A 25,419-nucleotide genomic window follows, 5' to 3' on the forward strand; every position below is an offset into this window, starting at 1 on the left:
ACAAAAGACCTACGGTCATCAGGAAATTTCAGAATAAGGCTGCAGAAAAGAGATCTAAACCTTTGGGAGGAAGAAAAAATGACAGGTGAGACACCAAGGACTGGGGATAAGAATGGGTTCCTGCCCTGGCCAGTTTGGGGCAGTGGATAGAGCATCGGGCCTGCAGACTGAAGGGCCCCAGGTTCGCTTCCAGTCAAGGGCACATGCCTCGTTTGCAGGCTTGGTCCTGGCCCTGGTTGGGCACATGCAGGAGACAACCAACCAATCAATGTTTCTCTCTGTGTCTCTTGCCCTCCTCTCCACTCTCTCCAAAACCAATGGGAAAATATCCTCAGGGTGAGGATTAACAAAAAAAAAAACACAAAAAATGAACAGATTCCTCATGGAAACACTAAAAGGCAGAGGAAAATGGGAGCAATGTCTTCCAAATTCTGAGAAAAAAAAATGTTTCAACCAACAATTCGATACCTTGCAAAACTGTGTTTGAAAGGCAACTGGAAGTAGTTCACCAACATGAAACAGTGAACGAAGAAAAAGGAAGAAGTGGGGTCCAGGACAGAGAAGGAAGCAGGGAGGGAGGTGGAGGTTAATGGGGAGCACTGCCTTGGGGCAGGAGATAGACCGTTCCAGAAGGGATTTGTCTTAGAAGGTACTAGTAATTGCAACTAGAGAACTGTCTGCCAGAGAACTGTGACTTCCGGATGGTAATTATGTGAGGGATGGAGGTGCTCACAAACCTTCAAACCACCACCCTTAAACTTACAGAGACTGCCTGTCTATAGGATCCAAATAAAGCCGGGGAGGGGAAGATTTGACTTTTGGAAGAACTGTAATGCAAGGTATAAAAGAGTCTTCAAATCAGATATTCAAACAAGTTATTTTTTATTGTGATGAAAAACATATAACATACAATTTCCCACTTTTTTTCATAGTTCACATTCGATATTATTCTGCATTAGTTCCAGGTGCACACCATAGACATACACTTCACAGAGTGGTCCCCTGACATTTCCAGTACCCTCCTTCCCCCTGGCCGGTGCATAGCCATTACAATGTTTGTTAAAAGGGATCATTTTTAGGTCTAAAAAGTACTAGGAGAAATCATAGGGTACTACTTACCAGTAACTGAGAGCCTGTTCACGGACATAGTGACAAGGACACTGGGATGGATCTAACAGAAAGCGGAGAGACCAGAAACATGGAGGGGCAATGAGGGTGTGACTGACACCCTCCTCTGCTGGGTCAATGCAGCAGCTCCGACAGTGAGGAGTCAAGAACCAGAGCAGAGGCACATATCAGCATGGCATGAGGCACACGCCAGCATGGCTCCAGGCACACGCCAGCATGGCTCCAGGCACACGCCGGCATGGCATGAGGCACGCACCAGCATGGCCTGGGGATGGTACCCAGAGGGTCACCAGGACAAGAGCTGCTCTTCTTGTGAGCCTTTTATTACTATTTGATTTTTTTTAAGGCAGGAGAGGAGAGAGAAGGCAAGGCAGAGTGGGAAATGAGCCTTCTCCCCACGGTGTGCTCCTCAGCATCTCCTCAGCTTGTTGGGTGCAGAATCTTGAGACCCAGCCCAGACCTGCAGAACGAGGGTCTGCGTTTCCCACCTCTACGCCCAGTGCACTTGGAAGCGCTGGCCCAGCAGTCCCGGTGCCCGGGCCGGTGCCCATCGCCGTAGTAAACGTGAGGAAGGGAAGCAAGGGGTCACTGGGCACATGGTGACCGGGGTTTCAGGTGTGACCTCAGGTCACTGTTCCAGGTCCCTCACCCTGTCACTCGCCTGTACTGCTTAACCTACTGCTCCATCCTCCTGACCTGTTCCGTACATTTTGGTAACTACTTTGTGTGGGGCACCTATTTCTGACTTCACAAATCTGTCTTTACAGAATTTATCACACGGTGGTTGCAACTTCTTGTCATTGTTCTCCAATCGTTCCTGTATATCTGATTACCAAGCTGACTCTCAACAGACTAGACGCTCCTAGAGGCTGAGCAGTTGGTCTTTCCGTTGTTATGTCGTTTACCTGAACAGAACAGGTGAGTAAGTCAGTAACTAGGACAGCCTCTGCCTCCAGAAAGGGGACGAAAAAGCAAGCCCAACAGCCCAGAGAAGAGAGCTTTGATGGGACAAGCCCGCCTGCAGGTTGTAAGAGCCCTGACGGGCGGTGCCCTGAGGTTCCCGGGAAGAAGGACTAGGCTAAGGGAGGATTCTTCTGCTCGCGGTTCTGCCGACCTATGTCTTCAATAACTTTTGTATCTTTAAAGTTCTGAAAGATCTATAAAGCTTCTGCAATGGTCGCATGTACACCGTTAATACACTGTGTAAGCCATTCATTGCTCTTAGTATAAAATAGGTAAGAAAAATCTATGTTACACATTTGTTATACCAAAAGTTAAAACCATAGTTGGTCTTTGGACTACAAATTAAATATGTAATATGATCTTGACGTTAGTATTGTGACTTGGTTTAAATACAGTTTCCCTCAAGACATACATAAAAAGTAATTACAAACCCATGGAAGGCTAAGTCTTAAGACAGAAGCAAGGCTTTATTACAGGATTTCCCCAAATCCCTGATTAAGATCCTATCTCCCGTGTGAAAGTGAGGAGTAACCTATGCAAATTGGCTTTGCTTTCTAACACCCTATTGGGATATTAGAAACTGCCAAGACGTTGCCTTTTAAAAGTGATTAGAGATTCCTATCTATCTACATAAGAAATTCCTTATTTTGTGGTGTTCTAGCACTCATCATTCACTGATTGAGAAATTCAAAAATTATCCTGAGAGAGAATTGGGAATTTGTATTAACAAGGGACTGAATGGCCCAAAACAGTGTGCCATAAACATAGATTCCTTTAGCGAATGTGTCTTAAAAACCTGTGCAAATCCTCTCCATTAGACCCATGGCTGGCTTTAACTGATTAAAAGGTCTATGTCCAGAGAAGCTGAGTCAGAGCGGTGCTCCTCAAGATGCCATCCTGTCACCGGGACGCAGGCTCTCGCTCACGGCCCAGCTCCAGACCACACACACTGGCGACCCGCTCCCCTCACCCACCTAACACGTTTGCTATCCAACATGAAAGATGAATCTTGAATCATGCAATCTGTTCCGGGTAGGAGGTATGTGACGGTCAGAAGTCTTGAAATTTACATGAGTTAAAGTTTTTATTTTTATGCCATAATCCAGTTATCATCTTTTTTACCCGAATCAAATTTGAAAACTTCTATCTTTCAACTGCATTAAATTTACAAAAAATGTTCTCCCTCATCACACTAAAGCATTCCTTGTGGTTTATTTCCAGTGCTCAGGTAATTAATGAATAAAATCATTTAAAAGAGTCTCTTTTAATTATCTCCAGCAGATACACATCATCTAAAACCTGTCGAGGTCAAAACAGGTTCCTCCCCTGTAGTTGCCTCCGTAGACTCTGCCACACGGTTCCAAGTTCAGGACAAACCAACGCCTTCCGGAGCACAGAGGGAGTGGGCACACGGACACACCGCGCCCCCCCGCTGGGCCCACCGGGCCGTCCTCAGAACTCCTCCTCGGCCTGCCTGCTGCGGGCCTGCTGCAGCTGCTGCAGCCGCGCCACCGTTTCGGAGACAGTGCGTTCTCCGTGAACCTTGTTATCTCTCGTGCGGATGTTAACGGTGCCGCTGGCTTTCTCCTTTTCACCGACAACTAAACAAAAGACAGAAGAATCCTTAGATGGAAGCATTCTTATCGGGCATCTGAACAGAAAGGACCCCAGGACCCAAAAGCCACCCTGCTATTTCTTCTGATTAAAATGTACAGGTGAGCCCAGCCGGCGTGGCTCAGTGGTTGAGCATCAACCTATGAACCAGGAGGTCAGGGTTCCATTCCCAGTCAGGGCACATGCCCGGGTTGCGGGCTTGATCCCCAGTAGGGGGTGTGCAGGAGGCAGCTGATCAATGATTCTCTCTCATCAATGTTTCTATCTCTTTCTCCCTCTCCCTTCCTCTCTCTAAAAAAGTCAATAAATCTATATATTTTTTTAAATGTACAGGTGACCATGCACAGTTGGGCAACTGATTTAAAATTTATTCATTAAAAACAAACCCATTCTGCAATGCCAACACTGCTGTGCTCATTGAGTCACTTAGTCCGGCTGGCTAAATAAAAACTGACCGTAGGAAGAAATAAAAGGTGAAGGGGAGAAAGTTTTTAGACAGAACTGTACAAATTATTCGTTTTCACACTCCAGTTTTCCTTTCTTATGTCAACTGAACAAATTTCATAGTTTAAGAATCAGGATTAAAAGGAACTAAACTGATGACCATAATGCTCTCAAGCGAAGTCTCAAGATTTCAGAATTTTCCCAGGTTGTGGCAGCTTTTCTATGGTTCAGTTTCCTTTCTTACCCAGGATGAAGTTATATTGTGCTAACTGTGCGTTTCTGATCTTCTTATTTAATGTACAGCCCGGATCCAGGTCGATGTCCACCATGATTTTAGCATCATGGAATTGTTGCCGCACCTATTTAAACAGAGACACAGAATTCTTCAGATCCAAAATTAGAATTATATTTTGATCTGAAATGATTTTATGTAACCTATAATTTGGAAAATCATGTAACATTAAAAATTAGTTCTTCAATAATTTTGTGTAAACAATGACCTAATTAAATAGAAGTCTATAAGAATCTATATACACTGAGTGGCCAGATTATTATGATCTCTGAACACATAATAATCTGGCCACTCAGTGTGTGTGTGTGTGTGTGTGTGTGTGTGTGTGTGTGTGTGTGTGTGCGCGCACGCAGGAGCTGCCCCCGGTGGTGAGTGCGCTCCCACGGCCAACCTCCCACGACCAGCCAACCTCCTGCAGTCCCTCCCCCGCCCCACCCCAACCCCGGCTAGCCAGCCCCGATTGGGACTGGGCGAGATGGCCTTGATCGGCCCTGATCCACCCCAATCACTGGCCAAGCTGAGGGACCCCAACTGTGCATGAATTTGTGCACCGGGCCTCTAGCAACTTAATAAAAAGAAAGTATCAGGCTCGAGAAATATTGAAAAGTTATTTTTTTTTTTCCTCAACAGTGATTTCCTTTTTGTTTAAAAGAAAGCTTAGCCCTGGGCAGTGTCCCATACACCAATCAATGTTTTTCTCTAACATCAATGTTTCTCTCCCTCTCCCTTCCTCTCTCTCTAAAATCAGTCAATATTATGGAAAAAAATCACACCACAAAATAAAAGCCTACCCCTACCTAATTCCAAATGCCACTCTACCCACAGAGTGGAGGAGGTCAGTACTGTTTCCAGCTGAGAAATGAATATGAACATTTTCCTGCTGAGTGAGCTTTCATAATGCACATAAGATAAAAAACAATGACTTAGCCATGGAACATAGGTGATTTTCATCATTTATAACTAAAACTACTGTGGTGCAGTAACAGGAATACAGTTTGTCTGAATGGTTTGCTTATTAGCTGGTTTAATGTTCATTTATTTATTAAAGACAGCTGAGACCTGAGTGAAATTTATTTTGATGGTCTTGAAACACGATTTCGGTGTTATAAGACTATTCAATGATATTTAGAATTTTGTCTCTTTAACTATTTTATTACTTTTAATTTGCAATTCTGAAACAATGCTCTTTAATAACACAACTTTTGATTATTTAATATTCCTTAATAAAGAATTGTTGCTGTAACAAAACAGACTGTCATAGTTTTAAGTTGTGAAGAATGAATGGATATTTCTATATCTGTTAGTGAGGTAGCTGTTTGGCCAGTAGGGCAAAACATTGGTCTGGCATGCCATTAACCTGGAAAAAGGTTTCAAATAACTGAAGAAATCTGCATTGAACATGAAGCAAAACTACACTCTGAGTCAAAAAGTAACCTCAACTGTATTATGCATTTGAATTTGCATATCATACTGAGGCATTCCCTATTTGCTAACAGGAAACACTAAACAAGAGTGCATCAAACAACTACCCAATCCGTCTTCTGACCACAGAACCACAGAGGAAAGCATTAGAGGCAATGTGCTCTATTTAAGCTTACCACAGATGGAAAATAGTAAGTTCTTTATATCACAGGCAGCTTGATTTACTAAGAATATAGCTTATGGGATTTGAAAGCCGAACAACAGACGTTAAATTTAAAGAAAAGTCATACTTAATGATTACCTTTTGGGCATATTCATCACACGTTGGTCCCACTGGAACTACCATTACCTGGCGAGGAGACAGCCAGAAGGGCCTTAGGAAGAAATGAAAATTATTTAATGTGGATTTTCCTAAACAAGGACGGCACATTCATTTATCAGTCCACCCTTTGTATCTTTTCCTGAAACGTGTGGACCGTTTAAAATCATGGCTTTTATTTTAATCTCCAATAAAGACTAAAGGGAGATGAAGGAGCAAGAAACCAACCCTAAGAGAGAAAAACCTGTAACTAAGCTTTGTCTTGCTAAGCAGATGGCAAAGCAGACTGGGGGCAGAGACTACGCCCCACGCTTCAATACCGCAGGTAACAGAACACCATACACCACGCAGAGGGGTTAGCACGATGCTAAGAACCACACTTACTGTTATTTTATTCAAAAGTCATTTGCTCAAGCATTATCTATTACTGATTCCTCATAAGGGGACACAGACTGTGTCTTCAGTTTATTCAAGCTCCGTGTTGCAGGATTCAGCAAGTTGTAACTGATGGTGACTGCGGAGGGCATTTGGTGAAGATGAGTGTGTTCCGCTACTTATTAAAGATGACGCATCTGCAACTCTCTATGGGGTATTTCAGTGTCCAACTTCCCGATGCTGCAGACACCAGTGTTTTCCTTGGTCACTCTGTATTTTACGTCGTCTGGCTAGTCAGGGAAAGGCTGGAGGGGGCACTAAATTCTGCCCAAACTGTGCGTTTTCCCACCAAACACAGGTTTGGCAGAGCAGTTAGCAGAGGATCTCCTATTCTCTAGATCAGTGGTCGGCAAACTCATTAGTCCACAGAGCCAAATATCAACAGGACAACGATTGAAATTTCTTTTGAGAGCCACATTTTTTAAACTTAAACTTCTTCTAACGCCACTTCTTCAAAATAGACTCGCCTAGGCTGTGGTATTTTGTGGAAGAGCCACACTCAAGGGGCCAAAGAGCTGCATGTGGCTCGCGAGCCGCAGTTTGCCGACCACTGCTCTAGATTCACGTAGAGAATGTTTCCCATATTTGATTTGATTTTGTGAAATGTAACAGAGACTGTTATTTCACTGAAAAGTCTGACACACTTCCCTTCAAGTCTGAACTAACCAAATTACAAATACAACTGAAATAACTACAGTGTATAAGACAGAACAGATTTACAACAGTTTAACGGAGGTTTTGTATCAACAGAATTAATGCAGCAGGCTCTACAGATCGGGTGTTTTATATATAACCAACTGCCTTAACAAATTGCGGGCCCAGACAAAACGGCTTAGAAAGTAAAACGAAAGTCATGTGCTCAGATGTTTCCAGCAAAAACATAACCTTATAAAAGCAAGACACGAAATGCTGATTGTTGTGGAGTCTGTACTCTCAATGGAAAATGCATGGCTTCCAAAGGGTGTCCAACTACCTGCTGATCACGGTCAGCGACACTCAGCAAGGTGAGCCAACGCCTGCTCTCTTTACTCAGACAGACACATCAAACTCCTTGAAAAGCCATCAAAAGAGCCAATATGCTTCTTCCTGAATAATAATTCCTAATTAGAAAGTGTAACATTCAACACATCCAATTCTGAAATACAAATAAATCCTCATAAATACTCTTAAAGCGAAAACATCTGGGTTTTAATTGTACTGCCTTCCTATTTAGTGAACATTTATCAATAATTACAAGCGACTAACTGCAATCACTCTCCCTTTCCATCACATGCTCAATTGGACAGCAGACATTTCTTATAGCCAATTTCTATCGCCCAGAAGGAAACAATATGAAAATTACCATTTGCCCCCATAGTTTTCAGTGAGGATGGCAATCATTCTTTCCACGGATCCCAAGATGGCTCTATGGATAATCACTGGCCTTTTCTTATCATCTCCATCATGACTAGAAAAAAAGAATAATAATTTGTTTTCCTTTATTTTATATATACTAGTATACATATATATACAGACACACACACACACACACACACACACACACACACGGTTAAACGTCCTTAAAGAATGTTCAGAACCGACACTAGGAACTCACCTCACAAAGGTCAGATTGAATCGGATGGGCAACTGGAAATCCAGCTGGATGGTTGCACACTGGTGGTACCGCCCAATGGCGTCCTTAATCTGTATGTCAATCTGAGGAGCGAAGACCTACTGTGAGGTGTTGTCCAGGGTGAAGCTGACTCAGTACTTACATTAGGGCTGATGTCCCCCGCCCTGTTTTTTAACCTACAGTAATCTCTTCACCCCAAAATGAATGTCACTTTACTCAGATCGACTTTGGCACTGACCTTTGGACCATAGAAAGCTCCGTCTCCAGGGTTTAACTCCCACTTTTCACCAAATTCATTCAGGCTGTTTTCAAGTTGCTAAAGATAAAGCAACACTGACTTTAATCTTTGTTCCGCTGCAACCGGTCTAATTTGAGCCTAAAGATTCCATAATGACCGTCACGGGTCACTACTCTCTGCTTCGTCACTTTGTCCACTTGAACATCCTCACACCCAAACCCCTTCCGAGGTTACAGCTCGATGACTAAAGCACATCCAAGCATTTCTACATCCAAAAGCCAACAGGCAAAAAGGAGCGTACTCTGAGCGAGGAGCCATTGCCCATTCCCTTTTGCTTTCACCCATTGGGAGCTGGCTTTCTTACCCCGCGGGGGAAGCCACTTTCAGCCACGGAATTCAAGCGCGCTGAAAAGCACCACTTACCTTCTCAGCTTGATTCCAGACTTCAATATCTCCAAGGAATTTCTCCGGCCGAGTAGAGAGGTTCAGTTTAAAAGAAAACCCAAATATGCTGTACACTGTACGCAGAAAATCCAAACAGCCTTTTATTTCTTCCTCGATCTTTAAATAAAAGAAAATGAGATGAACAAGAATAGATCCAGACACAAATGGCAGGGGAGGGGGGTTTAGAGAGCAACCAAAGGACTTGTCTGCATGCACATTAGCATAACCCATGGACACAGACACTGGGGCGGTGGGGGCTTGCCCGGGTGGGAATGGCTGAGAGTGGGGGGGGGGGGGGGAATCAATTGGGGAAAAAGGAGACATATGTAAAACTTTAGACAACAAAAAATAAATTATAAAGAATAAAAGAAAACGACACGGCGGTAATTTTCCGTGACCTCCTTGACCTTTCCTTCAGCGCACTTGACCCCGGAGCCCCACCTGCTCCATGGCGCAGAATATGTGCGCGTCGTCCTGCTGGAACCTCCGCACCCGCGTGAGGCCCGTGAGCGCCCCCGACAGCTCGTTCCTGTGCAGCACCCCGAAGTCGGCGAGCCGCAGAGGCAGCTCTCGCCAGGACCTCGGGCGGTGGTCGAACATGAGGCAGTGGCCCGGGCAGTTCATGGGCTTCAGCGCGAACTGCTCCTTCTCCACCTCGAAGGAGAACATGTTGTCGCTGTAGTGCTGCCAGTGGCCCGAGGTCACCCACAGCCGGCTGTTGAAGATGTTTGGGGTGACCACCTCCTGGAATCCTCGTTTCCTATACTCACTCTGTTAGAGAACGAACACAACGCGTGGCTAGAAATCAGCGCTCATACTTCTGGTGGGAGAAAGAGTTCAAATTCCTACCCTCTAGTGAAGCGTAAGATGCACATACGCTATGATCTAGAAATTCCACTTGGAGGTACACACCGAAGAGGAAACTCTTACACCCCCACATAAGGAGGCTTGCAGCACAACAATAACACGGGAAAATCAGAAATGACGTCAGTGCCCGCCGATAAAGGGACGGACATACGAGTGACAATAAGCGGGATCTGTGTGCATCTTAAAAAAATCAATCTGACTGATACACAATGACCTTCCTGTATGCAAATCTGAAATACGCAAACCGCGGAGAATACGTGTGTGGGGGGTAGGAGGACAACATGGAAAGAATGGGTCCATGCTACCTCCGAGAGCAGCTTCTAGGAAAGGCGGGGCTGCATCACGAAGTGGCCCACGGGGCAGCTCGTGGCCCCTCCCTGAGTGAGGGTTCCTTCACTTCAAACGTAACCTATGCAAATGTGTGTTACACTAGGCGGTGAGGATACCGATGTTGGTGGTATTACCCTTTATAAACGTATGCTTTCAACACTTCATAATGTACGAAGACAAAAAGCAAGTAAAGGCTAACCTGCTTTTTCAAGGAAAATATAAACGGTCAAAGGGCACACAGAGCCCCGTGCAAAGGCTGTAAGCCCAGTTCAGGTGCACTCACTGGCTTCTCTCGTGGGCACAGCCATGCACATGGACATTACGCATTAGGAAAAACAGTGTTTAAAAGTTGTATGAAATCTCAGACTACCATTATTTAATCTATTGAATTTTTCTTTCATAATACAAGATTATCTTTCCTCTTAGCAGACCTTGTTTAATAAAATCGATGCATGTCCCAAATCTACGGAAGAAAAGAACGAGCACGGTTTACCCTGAGGAACTCGATAAGCGTGTTATAAATGTGCGCTCCCTTCGGCAGGAAAAAGCAACTCCCCGGGCTGAGCTCATGGAAGAAGTACAGCTCCTGGTCCTGGAAAAAAGCAAAGAACAATGCTCACTGCTCGCACCTGTACAGCATCAACACAGCATCAACACAGCATCAACACAGCATCAACACAGCATCAACACAGCGTCCGTGTTCTGGAGAGCATGGCCCCGAGGTCTCCTGCTCTCATCCGGGCCACTCCCAGCGCAGAGAAAACAGGCCCACAGCTCGGTGTGCGGTTCAATGGTATAGATTCGAGGCTAATTTACAACTTAGTTCCCTGCCTGCTCCATTCCTAAATCCAGTCAAATGTACCCAAGATGACATGGAACAAGGGTCTAGTTCTCTTCTATCTAGAGAGAGCTCACATGGTTTTAATTCCCTAAAGCTCTAAGATCTGGCTGTTTTAAATTTTTCTTTATTATTTTTTAAGTAGGAGTGGCAGTTAGGAGTCTGGGAAAAAGACACTGACAATGAAACAGAAAAGCTGGCTGATTCTGGGTCGTGGTGAATGGCACCCCCTCCACCCCACCAAGGCCCAAACTTTTCCGGGAGGCGCCGCACCAATCCCTGCGGCTTCCTTACAGCTGGACGCTGCCTCCTGCTCAAGCTTCCTGCCCCACCAAGCAAGGGCGCCTGGCACAGAGTGAACAGTTTCAGAAAGAAATGTTTTCACCTGACACCTAACTTCCAGTCTGAAAAACACTCAGGGCAGCGGGATAAAGGCAACGCACCATGGGACCCAGCGGTGACTCGCTGCATGGCCTTGGGCAACAAGTGTGTGATTCTCTCTAGAACTGTTTCCACATCTTCAAAAGAAGTCACTGGTGCTCTGGCCGGTGTGGCTCAGTGAACAGAGCATCAGCCTGTGGACTGAAGGGTCCCAGGTTCGATTAGGTCAAGGGCACATGCCCAGGTGACAGGGCGATCCCCAGTAGGGGGCATGCGGGAGGCAGCCGATCAATGATTCTCTCATCATTGATGTTTCTCTCTCTCCCTCCCGCTCCCTTCCTCTCTGAAGTCAATAAAATATTTTTTAAATAAATAAGTCAGTGAGACCAGGCGAATTTCCTAAGTATCTCTCAGCTCATGAGGCACTGCTATACTTCTTTTTCTGAAAACTGTGGGTCATCAGCATTTGTCCTCAATAAGAGGAACAGTGAAAATGAATTTTTGTGCAGAACTGAGCACACTCTAGAAAGAGAATGTGGACAATCAGGAAGTAACTTATGGCTTATCTAGGACACAGCACAGTAATACTTGAAAGCGACAGCATGTCTTCAAAGGGGAGTTGTTAATACAGCTAAATACCTAACACAGCTGAATTTCAAAGGGAAATAAACGCAGTCTAGTCACATTACTGTTCTTCTTTAACATACCCTCCCAATTTTCCTATGATCTCGGTTTTTAGCCTCCTCTTGGAACTTCTCCCACTCTTTCAGCAGCTTAGGATCTGGGAATGAAATGCCATAAATCCTCTGGAGAGTCTCCATATCGGCTTTTCCCTCCCAGTATGTGGAGGAATTCTGAAAACAAGGATCAACGGTGAAACAATATTCAAATCTGTCAATATCTCACTTATTTTAAGAGTTAGATGTTATTTCTCATAGGCACCTTAGGAATCAAATTCATAGTCGTCCTGATACAAGGAAAGTCACAAAAAGTTCCCAGCTAGTGAGACGCCCCACAGTGGCCCTGGGGCGGAGCTGAACAGCTGGGTTCACTCGGCAGCACAGAGCTGGCTGTTCGGCTCCCTCAGAAAACCCACCCTCCCGCCCCCTCGAACCACACCTCCACGAACATGACTGACGGCAGAGCATCTTTCAGAGTGAGCAAGCAAACATGGGAAATAAAGCAACAAAAGAAATCTTGAAGTGACTCAATTATGCTTACGACGTGGAGTGCATTTTAGTCATCGCCCATAAAGTCTTTCTGAGCCAGCAGACTGGCAGGACTAGCTTGGTTAGCAGGAACCACTTGGGTAATGACCACCTCAGACACACAAAGAGCAGAAGCACATGCTGCTGCAGCGAGTCTAGAAGCTTCTGGAGCCGTGATGGCCCGTAACTGCGTGATTCTGTGAACCCCCCACTCCACCCTCATGTGCTCTGGTGGTAAGTGGCCGGTCAGCCACTGCTTGAGAGAATTTCTGCTAAAAATGCCTCATGACATATATATAGCAGCACAGGCAGGAGAGAGCACGAGGAAAACCCACCCAGAAGCAAACGGGGAGAAAGGGAAATCAATGGCAGTTTAGCTATCGAGCCACCCGACACAAATACATTGACGTGGAGAGAGCCTTTGGGTTGCACTGCTTACTTTGTGTATCTTCAAAGTCTTAATTTTGCCAGTGTGTCTGACATGAGGACCCCGGCAGAGATCTATCAAGGGGCCACACCTAAAGGGTAAGTGAAAGGAATTTTAATAAAGACTAAAAATGACATGTACACCAATTGTACTTTGTGACATTTGATCGTCTCACCTGTAGACTGTGGTAGTTGGAGTATTCACCTTTTCATTCAATATCCGACATTTGAACTTGTTGTACTGAAAATAGGAAAAATTACATTTTTAAAACTACCCTTTTTACCTCTACATACTATTGCTAACATACAACTCAAAATACATCTGATCAAAGCACTGTATGCTTATAAATATGTTAATGTTTCACATTTTGAAAACATTGTTAAATTTTCTAAGGAACAGAGTAGGTTTCAGCTTAGTACACTAAACCCAAGAGTAATGACTTCAAATAACACTAATGAACGATAGCAGAGTAGATGTCACATGTTACAGTTCAATGTACCTTAAACATTTCCAATAAAGTTTCCTTCTTAACTTCCAATCTTTCAAAAGCTTGTTTTTCCTTAATGATTTTCTTACATAAAGTCTCTAAAGAGGAGAAATCATTGCTGGACACACCCCTGGAAGAGAAGAAAGCATAAAATTATTTCCATTGCATTCTACTCATACCACGGGGGGTTGGAGGGAGGATGTTTCTTTTGATTACTTCAAGGGATTTAATATAAAAAATTAAGACTCTTGCATCATATATCAGAATTGTAAACATTTTGCATACATTATTTTAATAATGGATATTTCCATGGGCTCCTGCCTTGGCCATCATGGAGATTGTTCCCACTAGTGACTCCCCCTCCACTCTCTGGCAGCTTAAAGGAGGGAGGACCAGTTTCATTTATTTCCCAGGGCACCTCAGGCCCTGCCTCCATCGACTAGAAGAGAGCTCTCACGGAAGTCTCCGCACCCCTGTAAGTCACTACACACTCAGGTTTACCAGCGGGAATGCTTGGTGACCATGAAGCAGTAAGCGTTATATTACTCCTCCTTTACTGAGAACAATTTAAACATAATGTATGGGCTCAGGGTAACTCAGGTTTTATTTCTCTTTATCCAGTGACATAACTTACCCTTCCTCAAGGTACATGTCATAATAGAATCCATTTTCTATTGGTGGACCATAACATAAACATCCTCCATAGACTCTTTCCATGGCTTCACCCATAATATGGGCACTCGAGTGCCAATATACCTGAAAATTCAAAGAAAAATGAGAAGGTTTGAGACCGGGCATATGTAGTGTAAGTTAATATGGTTGCCTGAAAGAGATATATAGAATTTATTATAAATAAACCCAGACAGAAATATCTAAATGTACAAATCTATAAACTGCAGTGTGATTCTATACAGAGCCAAAATAATTTAAAAGGATGCTAACTGCTAAAGTGTATTTCTACCTTAGAAATTACCTAGTTTGTTTTCAAACTAATTAAATTCAAATTAGCATCATTAATTAAATGGGATGGACTTTGTTCCCTGGAAACAATCGCCACTCACCATGTGACTGCCTTCTGGACTGCAAGGGCCCAGGCCTCCTGAGGCAGTGTGCCCACGCAGCCACGTGCGTGTTCCGCCTTTACCTGGCCGTGGAGCATCACTTAGCTTTATATCTGCCTTTTTCTTATTGGCCCCAAACTACTAGGGTGGTACAACGGGGTCCCACAATACCACTAGAAAGTGCCAGGACAATGAACACTAAAAGCAAATGGCAGAACTTGGCTTTACGGTGGTCATTCAGATAAGTCACAATATATCCAAATCAACGTTTTTAAGACTTAACAGTAAGGTACCAAAATGGTTTTAAAATTCTCTTTAAAAACTTAAGGAATCCAGAATACTTTTGAAAACTATTGATTCACATACATAAGTAAACCATCATCAATGAAACAAACTAAAACAGCACATTTTATTTCCCTTTATATGTATACCATCATGAAGAAATAAGGAGAAAACCTTGCCATCAGATGCAAGTTGGTTTTATCCTCCTGTATGATAAAAGGCTAATATGTACAAATGTACAAATCTTTTCAGCAGATTTGCATTTAAAGATGAGAAAAAAATGGAAATCAACTTCCCAATGTAAGAAGTACTTCAGGTAATGTTCAAATTTATTTGTTAAATATATACATACATCTTGCTTAAGTGCTGATTGACAGTGTAGAAAGCAAGTTTTACTTGTTTAATCAATTTCTAATAAAATTTTAATAGAATTTCCATAAATATGCCCTCCTTTTATTATCTAGTAGTGAAAATAAATTTATTCAATTTCACCTGATTTCATAAAGCAAGCATTTTTATTATATTCCCTCAGTGGAAGATAAAAATGAAGATTTCGAATATGATGAGACTTCAATAAATTTTCATCACCTCCTGGCAGTGGTAATGAGCTGGAAAACCATGCAAATGAGAATCACCATCATGAAATTTAATGAATATGGAGTAAAAACTTACTGCCTGAGCTTCTTCATCTTCAAACTTGAGAAGCTCCAGGGTACAATCTTCCTCCAGAGGACGGTCTAGGTCCCAGACAGCTTTATTCACTTTCGCAATAACAGTGTTGTCCGCCAGGCCTTGACTTAGTAAGAACAGGAAAATAAACACTACATAATATACATACATACATATATATATAAAAGCCTAAGTGACTGAACGACCATTCGACTGGTAGCAATGACGCGCACTGACCACCAAGGGGCAGACGCTCAATGTATAGGCATGGAAACATGGAACAGACTGTGAATCTCCTGCGGGGATAGGACCGAAACTGGCAGTCCAACATCCCCAGAGGGGTCCTGGATTGCGAGAGAGCGCAGGCCTAGCAGAGGGACCCCATTGGTGCACAAATCCGTGCACCAAGCCTCTAGTATACTAAAATACTACTAGAGGCCTGGTCCATGAAATTTGAGCAGGCCTAAGCCAGCAGTTGGACATCCTTAGAGCTGCCACGAAGCTGGGAGAGGCTCCTGCCACCACCACTGCGCTTGCCAGCCATGAGCCCGGCTTTTGGCTGAGCGGTGCTCCCCCTGTGGGAGCGCACTGACCACCAGAGGGCAGCTCCTGCATTGAGCATCTGCCCCCTGGTGATCAGTGTGCATCATAGCGACCAGTTATTCCGCCATTTGGTCGATTTGCATATTAGCCTTTTATTATATAGGAGGATATGTACTATATTATAGTATTCTATACTATACCACTATACAAAAAATATATTTCTTTTTCTGGAAAAAGCAACAAACTCCCAAAATGTGCCAATGTACCTAAAAATATAACTACAAGATCTTGAAAATTCAGAACTACTATTTAATGACATTTAATACTTATTTAAACAGACATAGCAACTCTAATAAACAAACAATGAGACTTTTCAGTAGTCTGGTTTATTCTTTACTTTCTCCACAGAAGTTCTCCACAAAGCCAAGCTACTTAGATTCCAATGGCAAAAGGGGCCGGGGGCGGGGGGAGTCCTAAACAACTTCTCTGCTCTGCCTCCTTTTTGAAATCTTTAACAGAATTTTTTTGAGTCAATGCTAAATAATCTCACATGGATCATACTGGATTATTTCAATTTTCCAAAGAAGGGACAAAATAATCCATACTTTAAGACTTAGAACAAAACAAAACTTCAAAGAAAACCCCTCTGAGGCAAATGGAACATGCCTTCTTTTTGCTTCCCTTTCATATTCATTCCTAATCATCTGAACCTTTAAACAGCCTGTTATTAGTGCTGTAATTTCTCACAGAACAATAAGTTATTCTGGACTTTTGTAAAAATGTCTTCAAGCACCCTCACTTGCAGATCATGATTGAACCCCAGCTCTAAAGCTCATCAATGTCTCATGTGATTCAATTTAAAATTTGGCAATTCTCAAAAAACTATTTTCAATTGGCCACTTGCCAAGTTACAATGGAGGAGGATATTGTAGAACGTAGAGAAAAAATTTCTGGACTGATAGGAGCCTGAATTTTAATACCGATTGCTACAATATCAATGTGCAACAATGGAGAAATCGAATCACCAAATGACCTTTAAAATCGCCTTTAAAAAGACAGGTTTAACTGATATTTAAAGGTCTATCCAATTATTTATAATCTCACATGGAAACTGACCCAACTGTTGAGTCCCAAATCATATCGGATTAAGAAAGCATTATCTATTACATAGTACGCATCTGATTCTGTTACTTCTTCCCAACCCAATAAAAGTGTTCTGTTTTAAGACTGGGCATGGCCCTCCCTTTAGATTTATAAAATTAGTACATTTTCTCATGTTGAAAATTAATTTCCTAACTTTCCCCTGTGAGATGATCAACCTTCATTTAACTTTAAAATGGAGACATTTAAATCAAAATAGTTTGTGAAACATTATCTACTTGATTTTTGTGACATGTTTGATCAAGGTAGAAGAACTAATCATATCAAATCCTTCATAAGATAAAACCAAACTAGAGCCTCTAAGAAACTAACTTTGAATCTTGACTATAAAGCTCTACATACTCTTGATTTTGAAAAAATCCAAAATAATGTAAATTAAACATTAAAAATATTGAACAGTAACATTAAAATGTTTTGAGGATAAAACCTGGCAAAATATGTTTAACTACAAACAGCAGACGACGAGGAAGGTGCGGCCTGTACCTGATGCCACAAGCGATCTGATAGGGCGTCGTTCTCCAGGACTCCCCGGCCACCTGTTTACCATCCGGCAGAGTGACTGTAATGGGCTTGCTCGCCTTTTCTGCTTTTTCTGCCAGAATGGCATCGTGTTCTGCTTTTAGTTTAGTATACATCTCAAGACGCGAGTTAATATATTCAGGCCAAGGATTCAACTGCAAGACAACAAATGAAGAAAGGAATAGTCAGTAAGTACTTGCTTTCCTTTTCAGAAAAGGGAAATACTAAAAACAGACAATACAAAAAACATGGTTACTAATTCATTTGGCAAATGGATTGCCAAAATCAACAAGCATTACCTAAATGTTGTCCTAAATAAAAGAAAGGAATTTAATGCTCTCTTCTTATAATTTTAAGAAATTTTTAAAAATAGGAAAATATAAATAACAATAAATATCTGGCTGCCAACATTCTAAATGAACAATTATTACCATTTTGCTATTATTTGCATAAGGTAATATTTTTCTTTTAGGGTATTCTCTTAAGGACTTTTCTAATTAAACAATCCCACAAGTACAACTATAAACAATACTGGGAATAAAAACTGGCTGGCTTTTCCATTTTGTTTCAGTGTTGTTCAAGGGATGATCTGTGAAGCTGTCAGACTGTATGTCCACTCACAATTTTTAATTAACCAACTATAAATGTACTTGACTTAAGGGCTCCCATTCAAGGAAAGTATTTACTAAATCCAAAGAAGCCATGAGCTTTGAGTATATCTTTCTTGGGAATATTTAATTAGCAAATATAAGAAAATAGCATAACACTACTATCTAAATACATTAAATTAACCAAAATATTTTCTATAAAACACCTACTCAGGCCCTAACCGGTTTGGCTCAGTGGATAGAGATTCAGCCTACGAACTGAAGGGTCCCAGGTTCGATTCCGGTCAAGGGCATGTACCTTGGTTGCAGGCACATCCCCAGTAGGGGGTTGTGCAGGAGGCAGCTGATCGATGTTTCTCTCTCATCGATGTTTCTAACTCACTATCCCTCTCCCTTCCTCTCTGTAAAAAATCAATAAGGACAAACAAACAAACAAAAACACGTACTCAGGTTCCCAAAAGTCTGACAAAGAAAAAAGAAAAAGACAATAATCAGAGATTTGACTTCCTCTACTGTTAGAGACTCCAGTCTTCAAAACATTTCAAAAACCAGGTGGTGAACCTATGGTCACAAAATAGTCAAACACTAACATTTACATAATTTATGATCTTCAAATGAAAATAACACGGATAGGCCCTGGCCAGATCGCTCAGCTGGAGCACCATCCTGATATGCCAAGGTGTGGGTTCAATCCCCAGTCAGGGCACATACAAGAATCAACCAATGAATGCATAAATAAGGGGAACAACAAATCAATGTTTCTCTCTCTTTTCTTTCCTCTCTCTCTAAAATCAACTTTAAGAAAGTAACATGGATATTAAGAGCTACATACAAAAGCAAAGAGGAGATGGTTTAATTTTACCATGAGTTTCTATCTTCACATAAGACTTAAATCAATCAGCTGTAATAGTTTCTTCAAATATATGCTTTAAAACTTACTCAGTTTTGATAATGCTACTCAAAATTCTACGTATAATATATATCAACATAACACACTTAATCTGAAATGAGTACATTTCCTTGAGAAAATGACTTGTGATAATCTATATATATAAAAGCCTAAGCGACTGTTTGACCATTTGTTATGACACACACTGGCCATCAGGGGGCAGATGCTCAACTCAGGAGCTGCTGAGCTGCAGTGACTTGGCAGCTGTGATTCTCAGGTGATGCACCTGGAACCAGAGAGAAGGGAGTCCGATTCCGGGGTGCGTCACCAGAGAACCGCCCTCTCGCACTCTGGGACCCCTTGGGGGATGTTGGAGAGCCGGTTTCGGCCCCATCCCCACAGTCGGGCCGAGGAACCCCACCTGCTGGAGGGACCCAACTCACTCTGCAGACGAACTTGGAGCCATGGCGCCGCCCCAGGTGTGGCTGACCAGGGAGGGACCACGGGAGGTTGGCTCCAAGGTGTATCCGGCCTGTCTTGCCCAGTCCCGCCCCCGCTGGCCACCTTCTAATTAATTTCCTGATGACAGTCCAGGAACACCGACCTCCGTGCGCCCTCCATCTCCAGACCCTTCTTTGCTCTTCTTCTTGCCGTCTTCCTTGTGCCTCTCCTGGCGGGCACCCACCTAGATGAGCAAAAAGAACAGACGGTTTCATCTTTCAATCTAATGCGACACCCCTTCATGCTGCCCCCAGAAAAGTTTAGAGGATGCCATTTTAGCATCTACTTTTTGAAGAGTGAAAATCTGATTGTGCAAGACTAGAAAACCTGAGCATTGTTGACCATTGTAAAGGGCAAGTTAGCAACTTACAATAAAGACAAGTCCCAAAAGGCAGAGAGGGGTCTCTTGACAATGTTCAAGTCCTCACATTTCATGTATTTTGCCTGTTCCCATGACTCTCGCTGCAGGTGTGCCTGGACACATACTAAACATGTAGCCACAAACAAGCATGAGAGTTATCCAGTAACATGTTCATGGGGGAAATCAGTGCAACACGTATCCATTCATTCCACACGTACTAAGAGCCTCTGTGCTCATGGTAGCTTGTTAAATCCTGCAGAAGAAGCAAAACTAAGACCCATCCCTGCCATGTGCACATGTAATCTCTCCGGGGAAATGAAGGCATGCATGTGTGAAAACCCCGCGAGGCGGGAGAGAACACGGCGGCAACACTGTGATTCGATGTAGAATAAGCTAGGAACTCTGGCTGGATCCCGAGAACAGAGGACATCTGTTCTAGGTGTACATAGACTCACTGTCGGAAATACTAAAAAGAGAGACAGTGACAGAGCGAGAGAGAGGGACAGACAGACCAGGGCTGACCAAGGCAGGATTGTTTTAGGGAATAATATGTTAAGACAAACCAGGGCTCAGACAGAGCAAACCCTCCAAGTTACCATAAGGAATGTGGACTTCAATTGGAAGTACACGGAGCCACAGAAAGTTCTATAGGAAGGCCGGTGCAAAAAGGCAACCTACACCACTGGCTCTCACCCCGACGCTATGTGCCCCCAGCGGACATCTGACAATGTCTGGAGACATTTTTGGTTGTCACGACTTGGGGGCACAATTGTCATCTGGTAGGTAGAGGCCAGGGGTGCTGCCAAGCATCCAGCAATGCCCAGGACAGCCCCCTGCAACAAAGGCTACCCAGTCCACACAATGTCACCAGTGTGGAGGTCCAGAAAGCCTGAACGGCAGGATGGGACAGCGTGAAGAGGATTTCCTCAGAAATGCATCCCTTACTACACCGTCACCTCAGAAACACCCTGAGGCAAACTGCACCACCAAAAGTTCCACAGGGTCCCAAGTTCTTCCACAATCACAGCTGATTTTCATGGCCACCCTGCGAGATGGCTATTATTATCACTATTCCCATTTTACAGGTAAATTAATTGGAAAAGTTAGACAATTTTTCTAGGTTCACACAACCTATGAATGGCAGGAAAGATATCTATCCAGGTGTTGATAGCGGCCAACTCTAAGGAGTTGCGATCATCAGTATTGAGGAAGCTTTGAGGGTAGAACGAGGGATGTGAAGGGGGCTTTATTATAGTTTTGTATGTTTATGACCTTTCATTTCAGGGGTTAACAGTGTGTTTTTTGAGATATTTTCCTATAATTCACCAACATAAAGTACACAATTCAATGGTTTTTAGTGTGTTCACAGTTGTGCAACTGTCACCACCATCAATTTAGAACATTCTCATCACCCCAAAAGAAACCCTCACCCCTTAGCAGTTACTCTCTGTCCCTATGGCATCCCCCTTCCCCAGCACCTGACAACCACGGATCTGCTCTGTCTCTATAGTTGTCCATATTCTAAACATTTCGTAATATGTGGTCTTTTGTGACTGGTTTGTTTCACTTGGCATAATGGTTTCAAGACCATCCAAGTTTCGTTTCCTATTTCAATATGACTCCTTCCTTTTGATTGTCAAGTAACATTCCATTAACGGAGAACTTATCTGGAGAAAACAAACGTTTCAGTACTTCCTTTCACTTTTACTTACCCATTTAACAGCTGGACATTTCGGTTGCTCTTTCTAATCTTATTTTGAGGATTGAATGAGTTAATGCATGTAGTCAGTGCCAGACCCCACAGTTAGTACTCAATCAATATTAGCAATTATTATCACAGAAGGGAGAAATCATATATTTATTAGCCGTACCTCCAATTAAGAATGGCACAGCAGAATATTTATGGACATGGAACACTGTGACTACAGACTATTAATTAAAAAGGAAAGATACCATTTTTAAGTGAAAAAATATATATATAGATGGGAAAAAGTCTATGAACAGACACCATTTACTACTTTTAATTTAATTTATATAGTTTAGAATGTGTGCACAGGCATTTCCCCCAACCAAACCCTGAGTTAGGGACGTCCTCATGTTACTGATGAGAAAACTGTGGCTTCTAAGTGGCCTGCCCAGTCCGAGCTGGGCTGAGTCTCCTTTAGCTGAACGCCTCACCTCTCGCTGGGACCAGTAGTGCGGCAGCCTCCTGGGTGTGGTCTCACCGCTTCCCCATGCACCTCCCACCCCAAGGCCAGCGTGACCTTTAAAACTACAGTTCACCCCTCTGTGGCTTCCCGGCTTCGAAGCCTCCACTTGTAGAAGACAATTCCCACCATTGCTTGCCGAAGATCCCTCTCACGGCTGTGGCTCCTCCTTCAGCATCTCTCTCCCAAGCAAAGCAACCCCACAGCCCATTCATTCATTCAGCCGCCTTTCCGCTGCCTTCCCTGCCTTTACCTGGAAAGCCCTGCCCTGTCTGGTTTACCTGGGGAACTTACACTCATCCTTCAAACTCAATTCGAGAGCCTTCGCACGCAGAACTAGGCACCCGCTTCCGTAACCCCACAGCAAAACGAATGCGTCCCTGTCTCTCACACACCGGGCTGCGAGCCAGGCGGGGTCCTGTTCACCTGCCTCGGTGTATGGCCCAGCATGCAGAATGAATACTTGACATTTATTTGTTAATCATAAAAAATAAATACTAAAAAACAAACAAACCAACAAAAAAACACCTCGACCTGGTGGCATGTAAGTGACCCGGGAGAAGCTCCTAAGCAAGGGATGACACAAAGGTCAAGTTCAAAGGTGAAACGACCAGCAGGTGTGACTGGAGATGGGGCGGGCCTGCGGCGCGGGCAGGGGAAGCCTGAAACTTGTCCAGGTGGTCAGGTCATCGGCCCCCACCACTGACCGCCCACCCTAACGTGGGCAGGGCGGCCAGGCCTCGGGAACTCGGTTTCCTCTTCCTTAAACTAGAGCCTTTCACCCTGAATGGGGTCTTCGGGTTCAAGGAGGCTCTGCCATGCTCTTCTCGCCCAAGGTGAAGTGAAACCACTAGGCTGAGGGTCCCCAAAGGTCCCGATTTCTAATCGGACGCGTGGTTCTGAGCAGCTCCCTCCAGGTCTCAGCTCCCTCGTCTGCAAAGAGGATGGAGCCGGAGGCCTGCAGTCCCGCCTGCTTTATGAATGGACGCTTCCTCCCCAGGGGGCCCTGACTTGTCCGCCGCCCGCCTCGGGGTCCTCCGTCCCCCACGCCCCGGCCGCTGCCTCCTCCGCCCCCACTCCCCGGGGGGCCGCTGGGCACCAAGAAGGGCCCCCTCCCGGGCTCCCGACCCCACTCACCGGCTTCTCCTCGCCTCCCATCTTCCCTGAAGGGCTGCTGGCCTTCTCCTCGGACATCGGCGAGCCGACAAGAGAAGACGGAACTCCACAGCGACGGCCGGGGGCAGAGGAGCGGCAGGCGGCCTGGAGGGCGCTCCGGCTCCCGGGATCACGGCGCCACCGCCACTAGCCTGGAAAGCACCCGCTGATGCAATCCACCAGCGCCCAAGCCCCGCCTCCTCGCGGGCAGCCAATCAGCAAAGGGGGGAGGCGGGCTCTCCCATCTCTAAACCAATGGCAAAGCTTGTCGGGGCGGGTCTAGGAAATCCGTGCGGCGTGGGAAGAGGAGAGGGACCCGTTCTCCCCCAGCCCGGGGCTGCCCCCTTTCCGGCGCCGAGGCCGCAGTGCGCGTGCGCCTCCTTCCAGCGTGCCGCGGCGCTTGGATCCAGGGCCTTCCCGGCCACCGTAGCGAAGCAGAGGGTCCGGGTTGGAGCTTCCGGGAAGGAGTCCAGAATGCCTGGCCTGGACCAGGACAGTAAGGCAAGCGTCCTCCTCGCAGCCATGCAGGCTTCCCGGGACCCAGGCCTTGGGGCCCGGGACGAGCGCCTCCCCTCCGACGTTCCTCAGCACAGGCCCCGCCAGCTGCACTGCAGCGGGAGCCTGTCCCCGGAATGCAATGCACGTGCGCTTACGGAAATGACGCCATGGCTCCGCGGGTTCGCAGGCAAACGTCTCCCTTTTGAAGCCGTTTCTAACGTGAAGTAAAGTGCAATGAGCTCGTTTGCAGTTTATGCGCTTTATCACCGAGTTTTATGGATTTTACTTTCCAAACATCAGTCCCACCTCCAGGGTCATCCTTCCACAAAGAACAGCAGCCTCCCTCCTGCCGGCTGGAGGTCTTCATTCTTCACGTGGCACTGAAGATGGCCTTGTCAATGCAGATGTGATCTCGGAACCTCTGGCTTCAAACTCTCCCGGGACTCTTAGTTGCCCTTAGAATAACAATAGTCATGGCTTTGGAGGCCCCAGCTTTCTCCACCCCCCCACCCCCCCACCCCGCAGTATAGGAACTCTAGCCCTAGGGACCTTCCATTTCCCCAGGTCTCCCCCACAAATGTTTGGGTACGCGCTGAGATTGGCCCCCCCACCCTCGCCTCTGCCTGCCCCCGGTGCACACTTTTTGCCTGTTTAGCATCCTTTTATTGGTCAGGTCTCAGGAATAGTTTTCTTCGGAGAACCATTTCCTGACCACCCGTTCAGCATGGAGCAAGTCTCCCTGTTGTATCTGCTGGTAGCTTCCTGAAATGCTCATGGTAGCACCTATCAGTTCAATTTTATAATTAAAAAGAAGTCATTTTATTGTGTCCTAGATGGAAAACGTCACAAAAGCACACTTTGCATATTTTAACCCGCATCTAGCAAATGTAAGCATGGCACACAGTTGATGTTCAACAAACGTTAAGGGAATTCATGAAGGAGTGTTATGCTAAGACTTAGCAGCTAAGTGAAATAAGCCAGTCAGAGAAAGACAAGTGCCATATGATTTCACTTATATGTGGAATCTAATGAACACAATAAACTAACAAAGTAGAAGCAGACTCATAGATACAGAGAAGAGAATGACAGCTGTCAGAGGGGAGGGAGTTAGGAGGCAGGATGAAAAAGAGGGGAAGGGATTAAGCAAAAAACAAACAAAAACAACAGCAGCCATGGCAGGTGTGGCTCAGATGGTTGAGCATATCCCGTACCTGAAAGGTTGCCAGTTGGACTCCCAGTCAGGGCACATGTCTATGGGCTGGGTTCAGTCCCCTGTTGGGGTGCCAATGAGAGGCAACCAATTCTCTCACACCAATGTTTCTCTCCCTCTTCCCTTCTCTCTAAAATACAAACAAACAAACAACAAAACAAAAAGCAAAAATTCATAGTTACAGAGAGGTAGAAGAGGGTAAAGGGAGGATAATGGAGATAGAAGACTTGACCAGGAATGGTAAACAAACAATACAATATACAGCTGATGTATTATAGATTTACACCTGAAATCTATATGTTCACC

The 25,419-nt window shown here is 44.5% G+C and overlaps 1 protein-coding gene across 4 annotated transcripts; it reads right to left on the reverse strand.

Moving 5' to 3' along the window:
* Positions 1–865: 865 nt before the first annotated feature.
* Positions 866–23,566, reverse strand: TARS1 (threonyl-tRNA synthetase 1). Of its 4 annotated transcripts, XM_008154810.3 has the most exons (18): positions 23,388–23,566; positions 19,786–19,866; positions 17,649–17,839; positions 15,465–15,588; positions 14,084–14,205; positions 13,462–13,579; positions 13,138–13,202; positions 12,975–13,053; positions 12,035–12,181; positions 10,602–10,700; positions 9,353–9,682; positions 8,891–9,028; positions 8,468–8,545; positions 8,212–8,312; positions 7,960–8,064; positions 6,165–6,237; positions 4,394–4,508; positions 866–3,692 (listed from the first exon to the last, which is right to left on the reverse strand). In XM_008154810.3, the coding sequence occupies exons 1-18, from the start codon at positions 23,442–23,444 to the stop codon at positions 3,544–3,546; spliced, it is 2,172 nt and encodes a 723-aa protein (XP_008153032.1). In that variant the 5' UTR covers positions 23,445–23,566; the 3' UTR covers positions 866–3,543. The 4 variants fall into 4 exon arrangements, with proteins under 4 accessions (XP_008153032.1, XP_054571311.1, XP_054571312.1 ...); XM_054715336.1 differs by lacking the exon at positions 12,035–12,181; XM_054715337.1 differs by lacking the exon at positions 9,353–9,682.
* Positions 23,567–25,419: the final 1,853 nt, after the last annotated feature.

This window comes from Eptesicus fuscus, chromosome 4, assembly GCF_027574615.1.
Source record: "Eptesicus fuscus isolate TK198812 chromosome 4, DD_ASM_mEF_20220401, whole genome shotgun sequence".
Lineage (NCBI taxonomy): Eukaryota > Metazoa > Chordata > Mammalia > Chiroptera > Vespertilionidae > Eptesicus > Eptesicus fuscus.

Excerpts from the sequence above, each read along its gene's own strand:
- TARS1 (XM_008154810.3), bottom strand. The coding sequence starts at position 23,444 with ATGTCCGAGGAGAAGGCCAGCAGCCCTTCAGGGAAGATGGGAGGCGAG. Across the intron at positions 17,840-19,785 it reads GAGATGGAGGGCGCACGGAG|TTGAATCCTTGGCCTGAATA; the intron begins GTCGGTGTTCCT and ends GTTGTCTTGCAG. Across the intron at positions 3,693-4,393 it reads ACAATATAACTTCATCCTGG|TTGTCGGTGAAAAGGAGAAA; the intron begins GTAAGAAAGGAA and ends TCTTTTGTTTAG.